Source organism: Elgaria multicarinata, chromosome 10 (assembly GCF_023053635.1).
Source record: "Elgaria multicarinata webbii isolate HBS135686 ecotype San Diego chromosome 10, rElgMul1.1.pri, whole genome shotgun sequence".
In the NCBI taxonomy this organism is placed as follows: domain Eukaryota; kingdom Metazoa; phylum Chordata; class Lepidosauria; order Squamata; family Anguidae; genus Elgaria; species Elgaria multicarinata.
In genome coordinates this window covers 12,047,045-12,066,022 of record NC_086180.1, presented here as the reverse complement: position 1 = coordinate 12,066,022, position 18,978 = coordinate 12,047,045, and the positions used below count along the sequence as shown (strand labels likewise).

The 18,978-nt window shown below is 43.2% G+C and overlaps 1 protein-coding gene across 2 annotated transcripts in view; it reads left to right on the top strand.

The window, feature by feature from the left end:
- The window catches only part of SLC4A4 (solute carrier family 4 member 4), a 241,183-nt gene that overhangs the window by 182,268 nt on the left and 39,937 nt on the right, over nucleotides 1-18,978 (top strand). For both annotated transcript variants that reach the window (XM_063135204.1, XM_063135203.1), the window contains exons 13-16: nucleotides 5,268-5,401; nucleotides 8,206-8,477; nucleotides 13,261-13,325; nucleotides 16,439-16,627. In XM_063135204.1, coding sequence (XP_062991274.1) covers nucleotides 5,268-5,401; nucleotides 8,206-8,477; nucleotides 13,261-13,325; nucleotides 16,439-16,627 — 660 coding nt within the window. The remainder of the gene's footprint in view (nucleotides 1-5,267; nucleotides 5,402-8,205; nucleotides 8,478-13,260; nucleotides 13,326-16,438; nucleotides 16,628-18,978) is intronic.

The following is an 18,978-nucleotide window of genomic DNA, read 5'->3' as shown; positions in this document are numbered from 1 at the left end:
TTCCCAGAAATAGCAGGCAAAGCAGGACAAGGCTGGGACTTCAGTCTATCTGTTGGGTCCAGTTCTAGCACTCCAGGAGAGGAAAACTGGTAAGGAAGTAAATCTGCTGGTGAGAGCTTTGAGGTGAAGGCAGGCACAAATGCAGACAGAAAATGAAGAGCACAATAATAATAATAATGATAATAATGATGATGAAAAACATGGAAAATCTACTAACTGGCCAGAATCGCTGCAGACCCAGTCAGGACAGGTAGTAGGGGGTTGAACCGATGAAAGCTTATTGAACTCTACCCTCTAAATGGATTCCCCAAGCATCCCTAATCCCAAGTGGGTGGAGCAGGCAGGCAGATACAGGTGTGATCCTGTTCCCTCATTGCCTCTACCCACACTGACGTTTGCCCAAACTTGGCTAATGTCATTTGCAAATCCGTTCTTTCTTCCGTGTCTGTTTAATGGAACTACGCTATATTTGCATTTTATGACGCACTGGAAGTTTCCCCCTCTGTGAAGGCTCTTCCTTATCTCTGCAAATAAGACTTTTGAGGAAAGTAGATTCTTGGGAAGTGTGTTACAATTCTGTGTATTTTATTCTTTGTATAGTAGCTAGTTCAATATTAGCACTGCCTCAAAGGGGTTTGACGAATTTATCATGGCTGTGTCTGAGTATTTTGACTCTGAATAAGAGGATGTTTGCTGCTGATATGGCTCGTGTTTTTGGTTTCTGAGGCCTTGAATCAAGGCTTAGTGTTTCTGAGGAAGTGGGCTTCTTTTAACCATAGAATACTTTAAACTGTGTGAAACAAAAGCGAGGTTTATTCATTTATAGCAGGGATGGGCAAACTTTTTTTTGGGTCAAAGGCCACCGTCAGAGGCGGTGGATATGTCAACAGTGGGCAGAACCAAAGCCACTGGTAGGCAGGGCCAGAACCAAGAGTTAAGAACATAAGAAGAGTCCTGCTGGATCAGACCAAGGGTCCATCTAGTCCAGCACTCTTCACACAGTGGCCAACCAGCTGTTGACCAGGGACCAACAAAGCAGGACCTGGTGCAACAGCACCCTCCCACCCATGTTCCCCAGCAACTGTTGCACACAGGCTTACTGCCTCGAAGATAGCAGTACTCGAAGATAGCTACTAACCATCAGGGCTAGTAGCCATTGATAGACTAGTAGCCATTGATAAGTTGGTAGGTTACCCCTTTTTCTCTTTCTGCTGTACCCCTTTTTCTCTTGCTCTGTTTTCCTTCCTAAGCAGCAGGCTACAAGGAAGGGGCTTAGGTCTGAACTAAGGGCTTTTGAAATTAGGCAAAGAGCCATTTTTTTTTTAAAAAAAGGATCTTGAATATCATTTAAGAGCATGAGGCAGTATGGCTGACTTCATCTGGTGCCAAGAAGATAACTGGGGTGGTACAAGAGAACATTTCCAGAAAGAGAGTTTCACAGTTTTGCCTCTGTGGAGAACTCTCTCTTCGCAGTAACCATCCACCTGACCTCCGAAGGTCCATTTTTTGAAAAATAATCAAAATAAGATATTAAAGTGAGTTTAAGGGGCTTTTAATATGTTTGATTTTGCTATACAAGCCCCAACAAATATTCACAGGGTCAGGCTTGGGGCCTACCTGACAATTACCATTAATCAGGGCCAACCTAGGACTATGAAATGTATTGGACTTGGCCGAAGCTGTGTGCTTTTCGAAAATGTAATCTCTTTTTATTGCTTTTTTAAAAGCAATAACTTCTGCTGCTAAGAATTTTGCTTACATTTAATTAAATGAAATACTTCAGCCAATCCATCCAATTCAGTGCTCCAGTTATCTCTGCCCGCTCCCCATCTTGCCGGCTGAAGTATTCTGTGGCTTTCCTAGGAACTCTGTGAAGTTCCTTTATTTTTCGTTCTTCGTGTTTCCAAACAGGAAAGGGAAATTACGGTGTCCCCAGAAGTTGGAATCTATGACTTACTGCTAAGGGTGTCTGATATAACTCCTTTCTTAGCATTGCAATGTAGCACGAAGTAAGGTTTGTTTGCTTTGCAACGTGGCCTGTAACTTAACTTTTCTTTCCATGGGAAGACAAATCTTAAAGCAGTCTCCTCCAACCTGGTGTTTTAAAATTGTACTTGGTTGTATAAGAATCCTCCTTTTGCTAGGTAAAAATCCCCTTTTGCTCATGTCATGAGACACTGGTTGGTGGAATTATTATTATTATTATTATCATCATCATCATCATCATCATCATCATCATCATCCCGCCTTTTGTCCAATGCTGGGCTTTGCATGAGGAGAGGGGTAGTCTGCGGAAAGATTTCCACACTTGTAGGGATCCGACTGGACCCTTGAAATATTTGAAATTAGGCCTGTAAGTTTCTCCCTTTAAATGGGTTGATACATAGGGTGGCCATATGAAAAGGAGGACAGGGCTCCTGTGTCTTTAACAGTTGTATTGAAAAGGAAATTTCAGCGGGTGTCATTTGTATATATGGACAACCTGGTGAAATTTCTTCTTCATCACAACAGTTAAAGCTGCAAGTGCCCTGCCCTCTTTTAAATCTATTCACTCTAGTATAGCTCCTGCACCTTTAACTGTTGTGATGAAGAGGGAGTTTCACCAGGTGCTGCATGCATAGAAATGTCACCTGCTGAAATTCCCTTTTCTATGCAATTGTTAAAAATACAGAAGCCAGTCCTCCTTTCCATATGGTCACCCATAATAATAATAATAATAATAATAATAATAATAATAATAATAATAATAGAAGAAGAAGAAGAAGAAGAAGAAGAAGAAGAAGAAGAAGAAGAAGATTATAGGATGGGAAGTGGAGTGCAGATCTGGCAAGAGGGAGATTTGATAATATGTCTGGCCTTTTGTATCGCTGGAACTTTAATTAGTAATTTGTATGCAACGCACATACAAATTATTGAAGAGGTCACCCCATCCACTAAGTTAGGGAGCTCTAGAGATTCATCACAACAGTTAAAGGAGCTATACTAGAGTGAACAGATTTAAAAGAGGGCAGGGCCCTTGCAGCTTTAACTGTTGTGATGAAGAGGAAATTTATGGAGATTCTCCATATATACAAATGACACCTGCTGAAATTCCCTTTCCTATGCAACTGTTAAAGATACAGGAGCCCTGTCCTCCTTTCGATATGGTCACCCTAACCAGCAGACCATGGAGACATAATACTAAACAGTGGTTTAGTGTTACATGCACAAATAACAGTGAACTTTAGGCTCGTGCCTTTCTCCTCCTCCATCACGGCCATGAGAAGATCTAAAGCATCCACTAAATTAATAAGAGTATCTCATTACATCTGAACTGGGAGAACTGATTAGTTTACGGTATGTTAACAAGCCAGGATCATAAATCATTAGTTTGATCTTGGCTTGTTTGAACAAACCATAACTTAGCCACCCCCTCTTTGGACATTACAAAGAACTCTGGTTAGTTTGAAAGCAGAAACAAAATTGTCTGATCTCTTCCTTGCAGCTGTGCTGGAAAAGGAAGGGAGCACATCTGATGCTCACTGCTGTTTGTGCATGTAATGGTAAACCAATTCTGTCCAAAAAGGGCTTGCATGTCAGTAGTTTTCAAAAGTTGCACTAAAGACCGCCCAGTCTTCTGAAAGCGGGTGATATCTCACTGTTCAATTACAGTACAGTTATGTTACAAATCAAACCGGCAACATATGGTCCTTGAGTCCCTAAATCATAACTAAATAGCCTCTGGGGGCCTTGCAAAGAATCCTGGGAATTGTGGATTTCATTTTTTTTAAAAAAGTATGACTCTTGCCCTCAGGGTGGCAGAGAAACTTACTTAGATCATCCAGCTGTTGTGTTCTCAAAAGTTCTGAAGCTGCGAGGCAGAGAGAACAAATCTTTCAATGATTAGTCTTTCATGTTTTACTGATCCTAAGCAAGCCCATTGAAATTTTTAGTATGGTTTTTTAAAAATACGTTTCGAACATTTGGAGGAGACTTAACAGCTATTTATCTCCTGAGCTGGCTGGAAGTCTCCACTGTTGAGAGCCAGTCTCCTGTACTATAATAAGTCACATTTTTCCAAGTTTTTATATGTACAAGTTGAACGTTTCCTTTTTATGCCGATCAGTATTATTTTCTCCATAGAGGGGGTGGAGGGGGAAGCCGAGGCTGAGAACGTGCCTAAGGCCACCGAGTGAGTTCATGGCAGATGTGAGATTTGAAATGACTTATAGCTCAACTTTCTAAGCCCAGCCTTCTACACCAAGCTCAACATCTAAGGTCCTCCTCCTCCTCCTCCCATGGGTGCCTACTCTGAGGGAGGCTCAGAAGATAGCAACAAGGGAAAGGGCCTACTTGGTGGTGCCCCCCTCCCATGATGGAACTACCTCCTCAAGGAAGCCCGCTTAGCCCCAACATTGCTATCTTTTCAGCGCCAGGACAAGAGTTTTTTCTTTTCCCAAGCATTTGACAGCATGTGTTGAGTTTTATCGATCCCGGATCTGTTTTTCTAGTCTTGGCTGATTGCTTGAAGTTACTTATAGATGTACTGTATTTCTTCGATTGTAAGACACACACTAATTTCAGTACCACCAACAGAAAAAAAACAACAACCCTAAGACACACCCACGATTCTAAGACGCACCCCATTTTTAGAGATGTTTATATGGGGGGAAAAGTGCGCCTTAGAATCGAAGAAATAGGGTATGTTGTTTTTGTGTATAGTATGTCTCTTGAGTGGGGTTTTTTTTGAATTTTTATGTTATGTTTTTAAGGTTTTAATCTTTTTGCAAAATGTCCAGAGAGCTTTGGCTACGGGGGAGTATAGAAATAATAATAATAATAATAATAATAATAATGATAAAAAAAACACTGTACAGAAAACCTTTAGAAACTGGGCCTACCAAAATACATCCACACCAACATCCAGAAAGCAGTCATACTTAAAACATGTTTAATAGTCAGGAAGTTCCTGACTTGGAAAAAGACAGCATGACTTGGCAAAGCCTGTCATGTCCATCTAGAAAAACTGCCATGAGCGGGAAAAGAGAGATGATGATGATGATGATGATGATGATGATGGTGGTGGTGATGATGGTGATGATGATGATAATCCACTCTGCCTCTCTCCCTACTGATCCAGATTTTCCATGCAGGGAGGAGAGATGAATTTACTGTGGCATGGAGGCTTCCCATTCTGCCTTATGCAATCATTGCTGGTACTTAGAGAATGGAGTAGAAAGAGAAACGGCTAGTGAAATGCATTTACCTGTTTCTATCTCTGGTCCTAGGGCGTGTTGGAAAGCTTTCTTGGTACAGCAGTGACGGGGGCTCTATTTTGCTTTTTCGCTGGACAGCCCCTCACTATCCTAAGCAGCACAGGACCTGTCTTGGTCTTTGAACGGCTTTTATTTAACTTTAGCAAGTAAGTATGATTGGCTGGGATGGGTGGGGTGGGTGGCATGACAGTTGCTTCTGGAAGAATGCCCTAGAATGCCCTTCCCCAACCTGGTGCCCTCCAGGTGCAGTGGCCATGCTGGCTGGGGATAATGGGAACTGTAGTCCAACACATCTGGAGGATACCCAGTTAGGGAAGTCTGCTGTAGAAGAAAAGAATGCAGCTATGTAAAGGGGACAAAATCTTCACTTGCAATCTGAATGTTTCATGGTGCAAATGGGAGATTACAGTTACGCAACCAAGTCCTATTATACAAGGGAGAGACGAAGAGGGATTCTGTTTCCTGATTTAGCTTTAGGGTATTTCCTAATCACAAGAAAATGCAAATTTTATTATTTCCTTCCTGGCTTCCTCTCCACTAAGGTTACAAAGCAGAGAAGCACCATTAATCTATCGGTCGCCAATAGAATAAGGAGACCATCTTTTTGCTGGAAGAAATTCTGCTGACTCTTCTTTCTACGCCAAGAAGAAGGCCTTCAAATAAAGGACAGCCTGAAACACTCCAGGCTTCTTGTCATTAAATCTATTTTGCATCCTGAGAAGGTGTTTCTCTCCTTTGGATGCTCATCTCCTTCTGGTTCTTTGCTTTTCTTCTCCACTGGTTTGGAACCAAAGTTCTCTTCTCCAAAGAAATCACTGCTATCCTATTGGTCACCAAGAACACACAAACACCCGTACTGCAGGGTCTACGCTATCTCTTTAGGGTCTAATTTAAAGTGCTGTGCCGTCCGGCCTCTTAAGCCCCGGAACAGCATTTTTAACTTAGGTGCATAGCCAGTCTTTTTCTCTTCTGTGTTCCATCCATGAATGATGTTGCCCTTCTTTAAGTGAGGCATCCGTAAGGCAATTACATCCACCTTTTCGGAGCAGGCAGTTAAATCCAGGGGGTTTTCTTCACCATTTTTTTTTTAGCAGAAAGGTCTTCAAGTAAGGGGGAAGGAATGCCTGCAAAAGGTGTGCCCATGTTGATTTAGATGAAATTGTTTCATAGTCAGAGGGCTCATCTACACCAAGCAGATATTCCACTATGAAAGTGGTATGAAAGCAGTGTATAAAATGCAGGAGCCACACTGCTGCTTTATAGCGGTATGGAAGTGCACTGACAACTGTTGAGGCCCATGACACAAACTATATACCACTTTCATAGTGCTATATCCTGCTTGGTGTAGACGTGTCATGGGCCCCAACACTTGTCAGTGCACTTCATTACCACTATAAAGCAGTAGTGTGGCTCCTGCCTTTTATATACCGCTTTTATACCTCTTTCATAGTGGGATATCCTGCTTGGTGCAGATCAGCCCAGAGTCTTAACTAGCTCAGTATTATCTATTCTGACTGGAGTCATTCTCCTGGAAGAACAGGATCTTTCCCATACCTGCTTCCTAAAGTCCTTTTGAGTTGGCGATTGAACCCAAGACATTCTTCATGCAGAACTTACAGTTCCTTCCCTTTCGGGTCTCATATGGCCCATCTCCATCCTAAGGCAATAGGTGAATGATCCTAGCTGGAACAGTGGGGATTTCTGCATTTGCAATGCTCATTAAGGAAATTTAATATATTGAGTGTGGCGTCCTGATGAACCCATTTCATTATTACATTATTTAAATGCCTTTAGTCCTCGTGGCTGAGGAAATGGCCAATATGTGGCCAATATCTGGCGGAGTCTGAAAAGCTGGTACAGAGGTGTTGTGTTTCTCAGAAAACTCCTGCTTTCGATGGGAGGCAAATAATAATAATAATAATAATAATAATAATAATAATAATAATAGTAGTAGTAGTGGTAATAGTAATAATAATAATATAATAAAAAAAATTCTTACTCGCCTCTCCCTTTGGATTGAGGCGGGGAACAACATTAGAACAGGAATCAATACATCTTAAAAATTCTTGATTTTACATTGATCTGGATAGGCCTGCCGGAAAAGGCTAGTCTTTAAAGCTGCCTTTAAATCACACAGAGAGTTAATTTTATGAATCTCCTCCGGCAGGCCATTCCACAATCTGGGGGCGACAGAAGTAAATGAGAGGCTTGCTAAGTAATCCACAAAGCTTTTATTAAGCAACAAACATCTCTTCTACCTGAAGAGAGTCTAACCTCATGGAAACATCCCCCTAGGCAAAACTATGCAAACTAAGCAAGACAATTGTCCGCTCAAGAAGAATAGGAAGCTACTTCTCAAATGTCCATAACTTCAGAGAGCCTGGTGCCGAAGCAGGTTCTGGTGTAATCGAACCGACTTTTTCACGCCTTCCTTCTGCCTCGTGCGTTTGAGCTTCCGACGGACCCTAGCGTCAGCTAGCTTGTCGGGACGCTCACCTCCGGAAGAAACCTCACTTCCCACTGAGTGTGTAGGATTTGGCCTTGAAGAGATAAGCTCTGGAGAGGGCTGACTCCCAGCTGGGGAATTGCCCATGAGAGCTTCCTCCGTACAGGTTGGCTGGTGTCTGGCACTGTGTCTTCTAGTTCTGAATCTGATTCTGATTGATTACCTGAAACATCTTCTCCCAAAACAGGGGCAGTAGGGTTAGACACGTGGTGTCTAGAGCTTAATGGGGTGGGGCTTCAGTGCCCTACATAGCTCTTTACTTCTCCACTACTAGGAGAAAAAGAACTATTCAAATACATGCAAACATGCCTAGTTTGCATAATACGATTCCCTCACCCTGGCCTTGACCATAGCTGTTCCCAAATAAAAATTTAAACGGGTGGATTTGCTCTGGAATGCTCTGTGCAACTTCTGTTTTCATTGGGGTTATCTCTTCTTTTGCAGAGACAATGGCTTTGATTATCTGGAGTTCCGCCTCTGGATTGGCTTGTGGTCGGCCTTCTTGTGTCTTATTCTGGTCGCTACTGATGCCAGCTTCCTGGTCCAGTACTTCACCCGGTTCACGGAAGAAGGGTTCTCTTCCCTGATCAGCTTCATCTTCATCTATGATGCGTTCAAGAAGATGATCAAGTTAGCAGACTATTACCCCATCAATTCCAATTTTAAAGTGGACTATATAACACTTTATTCCTGTACCTGCATGCCACCGGATCCAGGTAAGAGGGAGCTATCTGGTGTGTGCTTTGTGGCTCACTTTCTCTTCTGCATGGCGATTTCTCAGCACTCTGATGTTGTAGTAACATGAAACCACCCCTGCCTGTCTCACCATTCCATATTGTCAGCCTTGGACACACAAGTTCCATATAAAACCTTTTACCCATCACCTATGTTTCATTGGATTCCACTAGTCATTCAAGACATGGGCAGAAGTTCATGTAGAAGAAGGCCATCTCTGAGATTGTTCCCAGTGGACTGAAGGGAAAGTGTGAGTTGCCACAATGAGTCCATGAGAGAGGCTGGATTCTGCACCTCACGTATCCCAAATACCAGCCTATTTCCATATCCTCTGGGACTCTAAAATATGTGTATTCCTTCAGATAAGTTTTCAATGCCGAGAGCTGGTTCCCGAAATCAATCTGACCACTGCACTTTGCACGAGCTGCAGCTTCTGAACCATCTTCAAAGGCAGCCCTACGTAGAGTGCATTGCAGTAATCTAACTTGGAGGTTACCAGAGCATGGACAACTGAAGCCAGGTTATGCCTGTCTAGATAGGAGCGTAGCTGGGCCACCAACCGGAGTTTGTAGAAGGCACTCCGTGCCACTGAGGTCACCTGAGCCTCAAGTGACAATGATATTTTGTATCATTCTATAGTACACGGAGTGAAGAGACATGTTTTCATGACATCATTCCATAGCTCAAGGTGGCTCCCAAGCTCCTTCTACCCCTTTGATAGATGAAAGCTGCCTATACATTAAAAACAACCAGGAGTGCAAAGAAGTGGACTTGAGTGATGCAGCACAAGATATGGGGCACTTGCCTTTCACTAGTCTAGGATGTGTTCAAACAGAAACGAATCAGAAATTTGGTACTGAGCAATACAAAGTTGAGCATTCAGTCTGCCTTCCAGGCAGGAAAACGATCAGGTCTCCTCTTCAGTGCTCTACCTGCCTGTCTCAGGTGACCTGTGCCTGGATTAATTTCACTTATGCATTAAATATGAAGCCAGAGACCTGAACTTCCAAGATGACAGGTGCAAGACCTTAAGCTTGCCTGGCAGGAAAGCACATATTCCTATCCCAGCTGTATGGTACATAGTTTTGGGGCTGCTTAGAGCGATAGGCCTGGAAGCGGAATTGAATATTCATCTAATCCCCTTGCTCTAGCCCTGGGATTGGCAACACCGTGCCTTCCAGTAGTTTTGGACTACAACTGTACATGTTTTAATTTATAAAGCCACCTTGAATCCCAGTATTGGGGAAAAGGTGGGAAATCATCATCATCATCATCCTAGATGCACAGCCATCATAGACACTGGTTGGGGATTGTGGGAGTTGTAGTCGAAAACATCTGGAGAGTTGTGGTTGCCCCTCCCTGCTCTAGCTATATACAGTGGACCCCATTTGGGAATTTAACCTTTTTTTTCTTTTCTTTCTTTAAAACTGTTCTGATTTTTTAAAAAAGATACTTCATTTCATCAGGATAAATGAGATAATTATTGTAAGGTCCTTTTAGAGCCTGGGGTGGGGATAAGGGTGGCTTGGAGGTAGAATCCTGACCCAGCCGTCCCGCTTCCACATCACAGATGTACTCAACAAATACATCATCCAGATTAGTGTTGCCCTGCTAGAGAGGGTTGGATTGCACAGGTTCTCCTGTTAGAATTACGGATGAACTCTTAATCCTGATCACTTCAGTTAGGGTGACCATATGAAAAGGAGGACTGGGCTCCTGTGTCTTTAACAGTTGCATAGAAAAGGGAATTTCAGCAGGTGTCGTTTGTATATACAGAGAACCTGGTGAAATTCTGTCTTCATCATAAGAGTTAAAAGTGCAGGAGCTATACTAGAGTGACCAGATTTAAAAGAGGGCAGGGCACCTGCAGCTTTAACTGTTGTGATGAAGAGGAAATTTCACCAGGTTCCCCATATATACAAATGACACCCGCTGAGATTCCCTTTTCAATACAACTGTTAAAGATACAGGAGCCCTGTCCTCCTTTTCATATCGTCACCCTACTTCAGTGAAATTTTGCATGGCCGTTTGAAGTGGTTCTGGCCAGATGCCGGTGTCAAAATATTGGGCTTAAAATAAAGCATGCACACTATTGCAAAAAGCAGCCCTGTTGGTATAAAATGTGCACGTGTTGCTTTATTGGTGTGGAAGGTGGATATTTTTTGTCCCAGCGTAGTTCCTTGCTGTACAGTGGCCAACATTTCTACTCTTGAATCCACAGTTAATTCTTCAAATTCTGTACCAACTGTGTGGCACTCTGGGAAAAGCTTAAATGGAATAACTTGTGTGAGAGTGTTTGTGTCCTAAAATATCACCAGGTTGCTCCGTTTATCACACTCTGAAGCAGCCCTTTTATGCAAACCACATCTCGAATTCTTTGACGCACATGTGCTGTTAGTTACCTGTATCCTAAACCGCTTACGCAGTGCTCTTTTGATAGCTGTAACGAACAGTGGAAGAAGTTTTTCCATCCATTGAAATGAAGCCTTTGCTTTATCCTTAGTAGCCAGAGTTGGTTATTGGATGACTGCATCTCCTGCTGTTCAACAGCCAGTACTGCTTAGAGTGCCGTGGGGTGGGTGGAGAGAGAAAAATCACCAGATGGGATGTAAAACAGCAGAGCAGTTTTTAAACAAAAGGTTTGCGGCCTCCTTTTCCATCTCACTCCATGTTACTTTATTGTTGACTTTCCCTAGGGGTGGACATGCTTTAAAAAAAAACACCGAAGGAGGTTCGTATAAAGAAAAAGCGCAGAGGCGCTTCATCGCGCTGTGTTTGTTAACAGAGTAAAAAAAAGGGAAAAAAGAGTCTTGGCTTGTTCCCAGTATGTATAACATTTAGAAAGCAGTGTGTGTCGGGGTGAGGCTGTGCAGGCATTCTGGTGCTATTTAAAGCATACACAGTTTTCCATTCAAGCATCTGCTGTTTTTCCGGTATCTAGTGGATCTGCACAAATGAGGAGGCAGGGAGCTCTGGGCTGGCTCAGTTTTAGCCAGACCTCTCCTTCAAATGTGGAATCTCACAGTCCAGTTCTGTGAAGTCCTATGCTCCACTGTAGGGTAACTATATGGAAAGGAGGACAGGGCTCCTGTATCTTTAACAGTTGGATAGTAAAGGGTATTTCAGTAGGTGTCATTTCTATGCATGCAGCACCTGGTGAAATTCCCTCTTCATCAAGAGGGCAGGGCTCCTGCGGCTTTAACGGTTGTGATGAAGAGGGAATTTCACCAGGTGCTGCCTGCATACAAACGACACCTGCTGAAATTCCCTTTTCTACACAACTGTTCAAGGTACAGGACCCCTGTCCTCCTTTCCATATGGTCACCCTACTCCAGTGGGATCATGCTAGAGGTTAGGGCGTATTGGTCCCAGTGTTGGTGTAAGGGGAGAAGACCCATTCCATCAGCACAACACCTGTGCTGGTCACAACACCAGCTCCTGCTAAGCAATCTGCTTCTCCTTTTCTTGTGAGGAATCTCTGAAGTATCACCCGCACCTCCAATAGTCTTTTCTTTGGGGTAAACAGATTAATTTCCTTCACCCTGCCCTTAACAATTTCCCTTTACTCCCTTCATTATCCTTTTCTCAATAGTTTCTAACATGATTTTATTGTAAGAGTAATCTTTATTGTATATAATCAAAGGCCGTTATAGTAAGACACGGTTGTATAAAAGCGGTTGTATATTACTAACATATAGAAAATCGATAGGGAAACAGAAAATAATATCATTAAATAAAATATAGAATTGCCTCCAAACCATACTGCCACGGTCCATATACTCAAGGAGAGAAGAAAAGTAGTCCTAGATTTGTATATTTCATTATTAGTGGTTTTGATGAACATACGTTCTTTTCTAACTCCGACACAATTTCTTGAATTCTGCAATGTGGAGCTGACATTTTGGCCATTTCTACACCTGCCTTTCCCCCCCGGGATCATCCCAGGATCATCCCTATGCATCCAAATGACACTCATGGGATCCCGGGAGCAGGCAGGGATGATTCCTCCATTTCCCTGGGATAATCCTTAGGTGTGGAAAGGGCCCTAAACATGACAATGAGGTCTTAAAAATATCATGAATGATTTTCCCCGAAGTGTATATATACTGAGAACTTTAAAACAAGTCTGTTTGGGTTTTTTTTTACAATGATTATTACCCTTTAATGTAAGCTATAGACATGTTTCAGTCTTTTTTGAAATCCTGACATATTGGAGGCTCTTTTTGCCACACACACAAAAGGAAAAAATGCTGAGTCTATTCTCTTTCTTAATTGCAAGCTTAACCATTTTATCTTTCAACTTATTATCCCTACATAATAAAAGGATAAAATGTCAAAGAGTCAATAGTACTGTTCTTGTAATGCAGATAAAATGCACTTTGATCTCCTGGATCAAATGAGGATTTATTAATGATGAATTTGCAGTGAAATACTGATAAGTACTCCAACTTCTAGTCATACAGGCACCGAAATAATCTGGAGCAATTATATCTTGAGTGGCAAGCAAATGATGAGAGATGCAGGTTAGAGAATAAAATCTTGTCTACTTTTTGAAACTTCTGTGTGCCTTTGTAGTAATTCAGAATAGTTATTTGAGCTTTTTATAGTTTGAAGCTTAAGAGGATTGCAAGTCTTAACTTGATATTATTTTTAGTTAGGCGAAAGGGTTCAGCTATGAGGTGTTTTTTTTAATTGCAACTGTTTCCCATTATCTTTGAAGTGGTGCATTCAAAACATTGCATTTTCCTCTCTTGTCTCTTTCAGTTAATGGCTCTTTATTCAATGATTCAGCCACACCATCAGCTGATTGGCCCCCCTCTGCTGAGATGGTAAATGGAGCTAATGGGAAAAGTGGACTTTTGAAATGTTTGTTCATCCCTGGCCGATGGCTAGTTGGCCACTGTGTAAACAGAGTGCTGTACAAGATGGACCCTTAGTCTGATCCAGCATGGCCCTTCTTAGGTTCTTACATTCTTATTCCTGGGTGGAATGTCAGCCCAGATGTGTTTCTGGATGGGAAAGATGGCAGCAAGCAGAGCAAAAGGCTGTCCCACAAGCAAACTTCAGGAAGGTGGGAGATGACAAAGGAAGCTGGGGGTGGGGTGGGGTGGGGAGGAAAAGACTTAATGGCCAAGATTGGGTGGGTGGGGGTCATGTAGGAGCCCTAGTGAGTAGGGAGAAAAAGGACTCTTCTGAGCCTTGCTCACATGCAAAAAACCCCACTCTTCACATAGAGCACAATGCAATTTATTCTGTTCCAAGCGGCCATTAAAAATGGGAAGAGCATCCTGGTAGAAATTCTGCAAGGGTAGGGTGACCATATGAAAAGGAGGACAGGGCTCCTGTATCTTTAACAGTTGCATAGAAAAGGGAATTTCTTCAGGTGTCATCCGTATATATGGAGAACCTGGTGAAATTCCCTCTTCATCACAACAGTTAAAGCTGCAGGTGCCCCGCCCTCTTTTAAATTGGTCACTCTAGTATAGCTCCTACAGCTTTAACTCTGGTGATGAAGAGGGAATTTCACCAGGTCCTCCATATATACAAATGACACCTGCTGAAATTCCCTTTTCTATGCAACTGTTAAAGATACAGGAGCCCTGTCCTCCTTTTCATATGGTCACCCTATGCAAAGGAGCCCAGCAAAGGAGAGGGAAATGTGCTGAGTATTACAGTGCTATAGCCTCAAGGTGCTGCACGTAGCTGACGTCCTACTTGCAGAGGGAAAAGCATGTCTTATCAGTCCCCATGTGCGTCTGTTGCCAAAACAGCTGCCTCATCATCCTTGTCCTCCCCCTTTTTCTTGCCTGGTTTGCTAGTGAAAACCCTCCTCCTCCTCCTCCTCCTCCTCCTTCTTCTTCTTCTTCACATTTTTGTTGTTGTTGCTGCTGCTGTGTTTAACTTTTTCAAAATATCCAAAATATTTTGTATTTACTCAGGCATATCCAAGTACAAAACAAGCATGAGTCCCATCAAAAGTGAAATGTGCACATGTAGAATGAAGTGTGCATCTCTTAAAAAGAAGACCTCAACAGCAGTAGCCCTGTCATTATCTAGCCCTTGCTTCCAAGTTTCTAAAAGAAATGCCCCGCATTCCACAGACCCCTGCCTCACACGCTTGATGTGGCACGTTTTGCTTTTGCATTGGGGCACCAATTCTAGAAGCAAAATACAGCCCGATGTATTTCTCTTCCACTCGTAAGTGAGTTTGTGCAGCATCATTTAAGTTAGCCATCAGGAAGTTTTTTGACAGTGGAAACAGCCTGGATTCTTTAGTGCCGAAACCTTTTTTTAGGAAAAGCTGTTAGTTACAAATATGCTAGAATTGAAATGGCTTAAGCTAAGAGCAAAAGCTCCTGCTGACGGCTTTTTGTCTGGTTTCAATGCTGTGGTATTGGAAAGAGAACTCATCCTTTCTTGGTTGGTTGGTTCTGCTCACATTTTGCCTCTTAGCTTTCTTTCCAACAAATCCACCCTTTTTACACACACACACACACACACACACACACACACACACTTGCTGTGTGGGGAGCCTGTTCTTTTCTTTGGCTATTTCTTTAATTGCCCCATTTTCCGATCACAACATCCACTTCACCTTTTGTTCAAGCCCCCAAATTTACCACCAAGGCAGATCTAAAGACATCTTAGGGATGAGGGGTATGTTGTGCCTTTCCCAGCACTTCAGCGTGAGGGGTGGGGGGTGGGGAAGAAATGAGAACGAGTAACCACAACAGTGCAAGAAGCGACAGAACTTTGTCAAGGGATCCTTTCCCCCTTTCTCAGCTGCAGCTTTGAGAAAATTGGGGAGGAAGATGCCTGTGTCATGCAAAGGGCCTCTCGATTCTTTCAGCACCATTGGCCAAGCGATAGCTACACGATAAAGTACGTGCTTTGCATGTAGGAACATAGGAAGCTGTCTTCTACTGAGTCAGACCATTGGTCCATCTAACCCAGCGTTGTCAACACTGACTGGCAGCAGCTGTCAGGAATTGTCCTCCTCTACCTGGAGATTGAACTTGGGACCCAAGCGTATGCTCTACCACTGAGCTATGGTGCCTCCCCAGAGGTTCTAGGTCCAACTCTCAGCTTCTTCAAAGTTTTTTTGTTTGTTTGTTTTTAATCAGTGGTGAGATTAGGTAGCACAGTACAGAAGATCTCTACCAAACACTTTGGAGCAAGGGTAGATCATAGAATCATAGAATAGCAGAGTTGGAAGGGGCCTACAAGGCCATTGAGTCCAACCCCCTGCTCAATGCAGGAATCCAACCTAAAGCATCCCTGACAGATGGTTGTCCAGCAGCCTCTTGAATGCCTCTAACGTGGGAGAGTCCACAACCTCCCTAGGTAACTGATTCTATTGTCATACTGCTCCAACAGTCAGGAAGTTTTTCCCGATGTCCAGCTGGAATCTGGCTTCCTTTAACTTGAGCCCGTTATTTCGTGCCCTGCACTCTGGTGCTTCCAGTTGTTCCAGTTGTTTTGGACTGCAACTTCCATAATTCCTGGCTGTTGGCCATGTTAAGTGGAGCTGATAGGAGTTGTAGTTCAAAACTTCTGGAGGGCACCAGGTTGCCTTGGAGAGTCACTTCCAGTCAGATTAAATGACTGAGCCAAGTGGACCAGTCCTCTGTTCATACTTGTTTTGGATCTTGTACCATTTGACTCTGGACGTCGTCCTGAAAATGCCATATAATCACTACAGCCCAGTGCAAAACATCGCATCCCCTTGACAAGAACTGGCTACGTTAGTTACCATTACCATTCTGGGAAATGTGATGTCCTTGAAATATAGCATCTTCTGGTCCCACTATGTTTTTTGGGGGGCTCCCTTGAATTCCATCAAGTTTTATATCATCCCTGCTGTTGATTGAAATCCCCCCAATGAAGATTGGTTCTAACGGGCTCCCAATTAACGGACACCATCTTTGTTTTTGATTTACAGCACAACGGCACGATGAACTGGTCATCCCTGGGCAAGAAGGAGTGCTTGAAATATGGAGGTCTACTCATGGGCAACAATTGCAAATATATCCCTGACATCACCCTCATGTCTTGTATCCTCTTTTTGGGCACCTACACCTGCTCCATGGCCTTGAAGAAATTCAAGACCAGTCGTTATTTCCCAACCACTGTAAGTATTTTGGTTTGTGATGGTTGTTGTTGTTGTTGTTGTTATTATTTTAAAGGTAACCATTATTGCAGTACATCTAGGGCCATTTCACATTTGTTTTGGGAGAGGGCAATGAATTTTATTTATTCAATGTATTTAAAATATGCTGAAACCATGTTTTAGGGCAGGAGCCCTCCCAAGATGACTGTAGTGGTTAGAGTGATGCCCTGGGAGTCTGGAGATCCGGGTTCTAGTCCCCACCCATCCATGGCTCACTGCATGGCTTTGAGACAGTCACAAACTCTCAGCCTAACCTACCTCACAGACTTTGGTTCTTTGTAGCCCAGTACTGTCAACCCTGACTGGCAGCAGCTCCCCAGGGTTTCAGGCAGGAATTTTCCAGCCCTACCTGGAGATGCTGGGGATCGGAGCTGAGACCTTCTGCATGAACACAAATTCTCTGCCACTGAGCCACGGCCCCTCTAATGCAAGGTTGCCTAAGACTTCTGCCAAGACAAAATCTGTGATCCATGATGCATATTAGAATACGCGATAAACAATAGTAGCCCCTTTGTATAGGGGTTCAGAGGTTATTTTTCATTTGTGGCATGCCTTTTATAGGGTCTGTATGGGGTTTTTTGTTTAGAAATTGGGGTCTTGTTTAATAATGATCCTCTGCAGTCTTTTTCGTATTCTTATATTAGCACAAACTGACCCATTGACAAGGTATGCGTTTGCCTACTTTGAATCACCTATGTGCTGGAATGGCTATAACACAACAACCATAGAATAGTACAGTTGGAAGGGGCCTACAAGACCATCGAGTCCAACCCCCTGCTCAATGCAGGAATCCACCCTAAAGCATCCCTGACAGATGGTTGTCCAGCTGCCTCTTGAATGACTCTAGTGTGGGAGAGCCCACAACCTCCCTAGGTAACTGATTCCATTGTCGTACTGCTCTAACAGTCAGGAAGTTTTTCCTGATGTCCATCTACACCTCACCTGGGTTTAAGATGCTGTTAAGAGTCAGTAATGACTCAGTGCTTGCACGAGAGGTTCCTTTCCTTTCCTTCCTGCAAATGTCAAAGGCAAGGAAAGATTACAGCCCTTCTCTAAAAATGTGTAAAATCATGGGGAGCACAACCTCTTGTCTTTTCCACCCACTTTGCTTCTAGGCAAACTGGAGAATTTTTATTTTAGCTTCAGGTTTCATAAATAACAAGACTAGTTTTAAAGCCCCACCCCACAACCCAAGCTGCCTCTTGCTTTAGAGATTCAAGCACACTAAGATGTTTACTGTGCAAACACACAAAAATGGGCTTCTGCTGGTTTTTAATAAGAGGAAAACGGAATCCACAGCTGAGCTTTATGTACATAGCATGGTGGATACGATCATAAGCCACAAACGTGTACTTAGCTTGAAGTAAACCACAGGGAGCCGCAGCGTTTGGAATCCATGTCTAAATCCTTGCATAGATAGATGTTTCCTTTCTTCATCCATCCGATGTGCTGTTCTACCCCTTCACTTGCAGTTCTGACACCTTTACTAAAACCTTGATAAAACTTTGGAACTGAGAAGCAGAATAACATATCTGGATCCACAGCCAAAATCAAACTTGGGTGTGGTGGAAATTTCAGCTACAAACTGCTGTCTTTAGATTGACACCTGCATGGTAGATACGGATGTAAAGAGAGAATTCTTCTGAAAGTGAACGCTCACCCTTCCTTGTGAGATTAGCCACCAGTCTGTAAAAATTGAGCTTCTCACCCAACAAAGTTCTGTTTTTGCATGTGAACTCTGGGGCTTAGCCTGTGTATTGAACTAAACCCTGTGAGATCTGTTAACAGAAGGCAGCAGAGTGCCATTTATGCATGCAAAATGCTTTGTTAATTGCACTGTTCCTATCTCTCGCCCCCTTCCTTTAAAATCCTGCCTTTCTGTAGGTTTATCACAAGTTATGCTGCCAACCATAGCTGGCTGTGCCACAAGGAACCTTAAAAGCCCTGGTCAGGAACTAGTTTTATGGAAGAGGCACTTTGAAGAGGGGGTGAAGGGACATGGCCAAGCCATGTCCCGTCTATGATTCTATGGAGGTTGTGGGCTCTCCCACACTAGAGGCCTTCAAGAGACAGCTGGACTACCATCTGTCAGGGATGCTTCAGGGTGGATTCCTGCATTGAGCAGGGGGTTGGACTTGATGGCCTTGTAGGCCCCTTCCAACTCTGCTATTCTATGATCCTATGATCCTCGTCATCCACCAAAGTGGACTGGCAGCACCAGCTGGTCGTCTGCTTCAGGGGGAAGGATTTGGCCCTGGGGTTTCTTGGTGCTGATTCTTACTACATCCTTGCTGGCTTGAGGCTTGTTATTT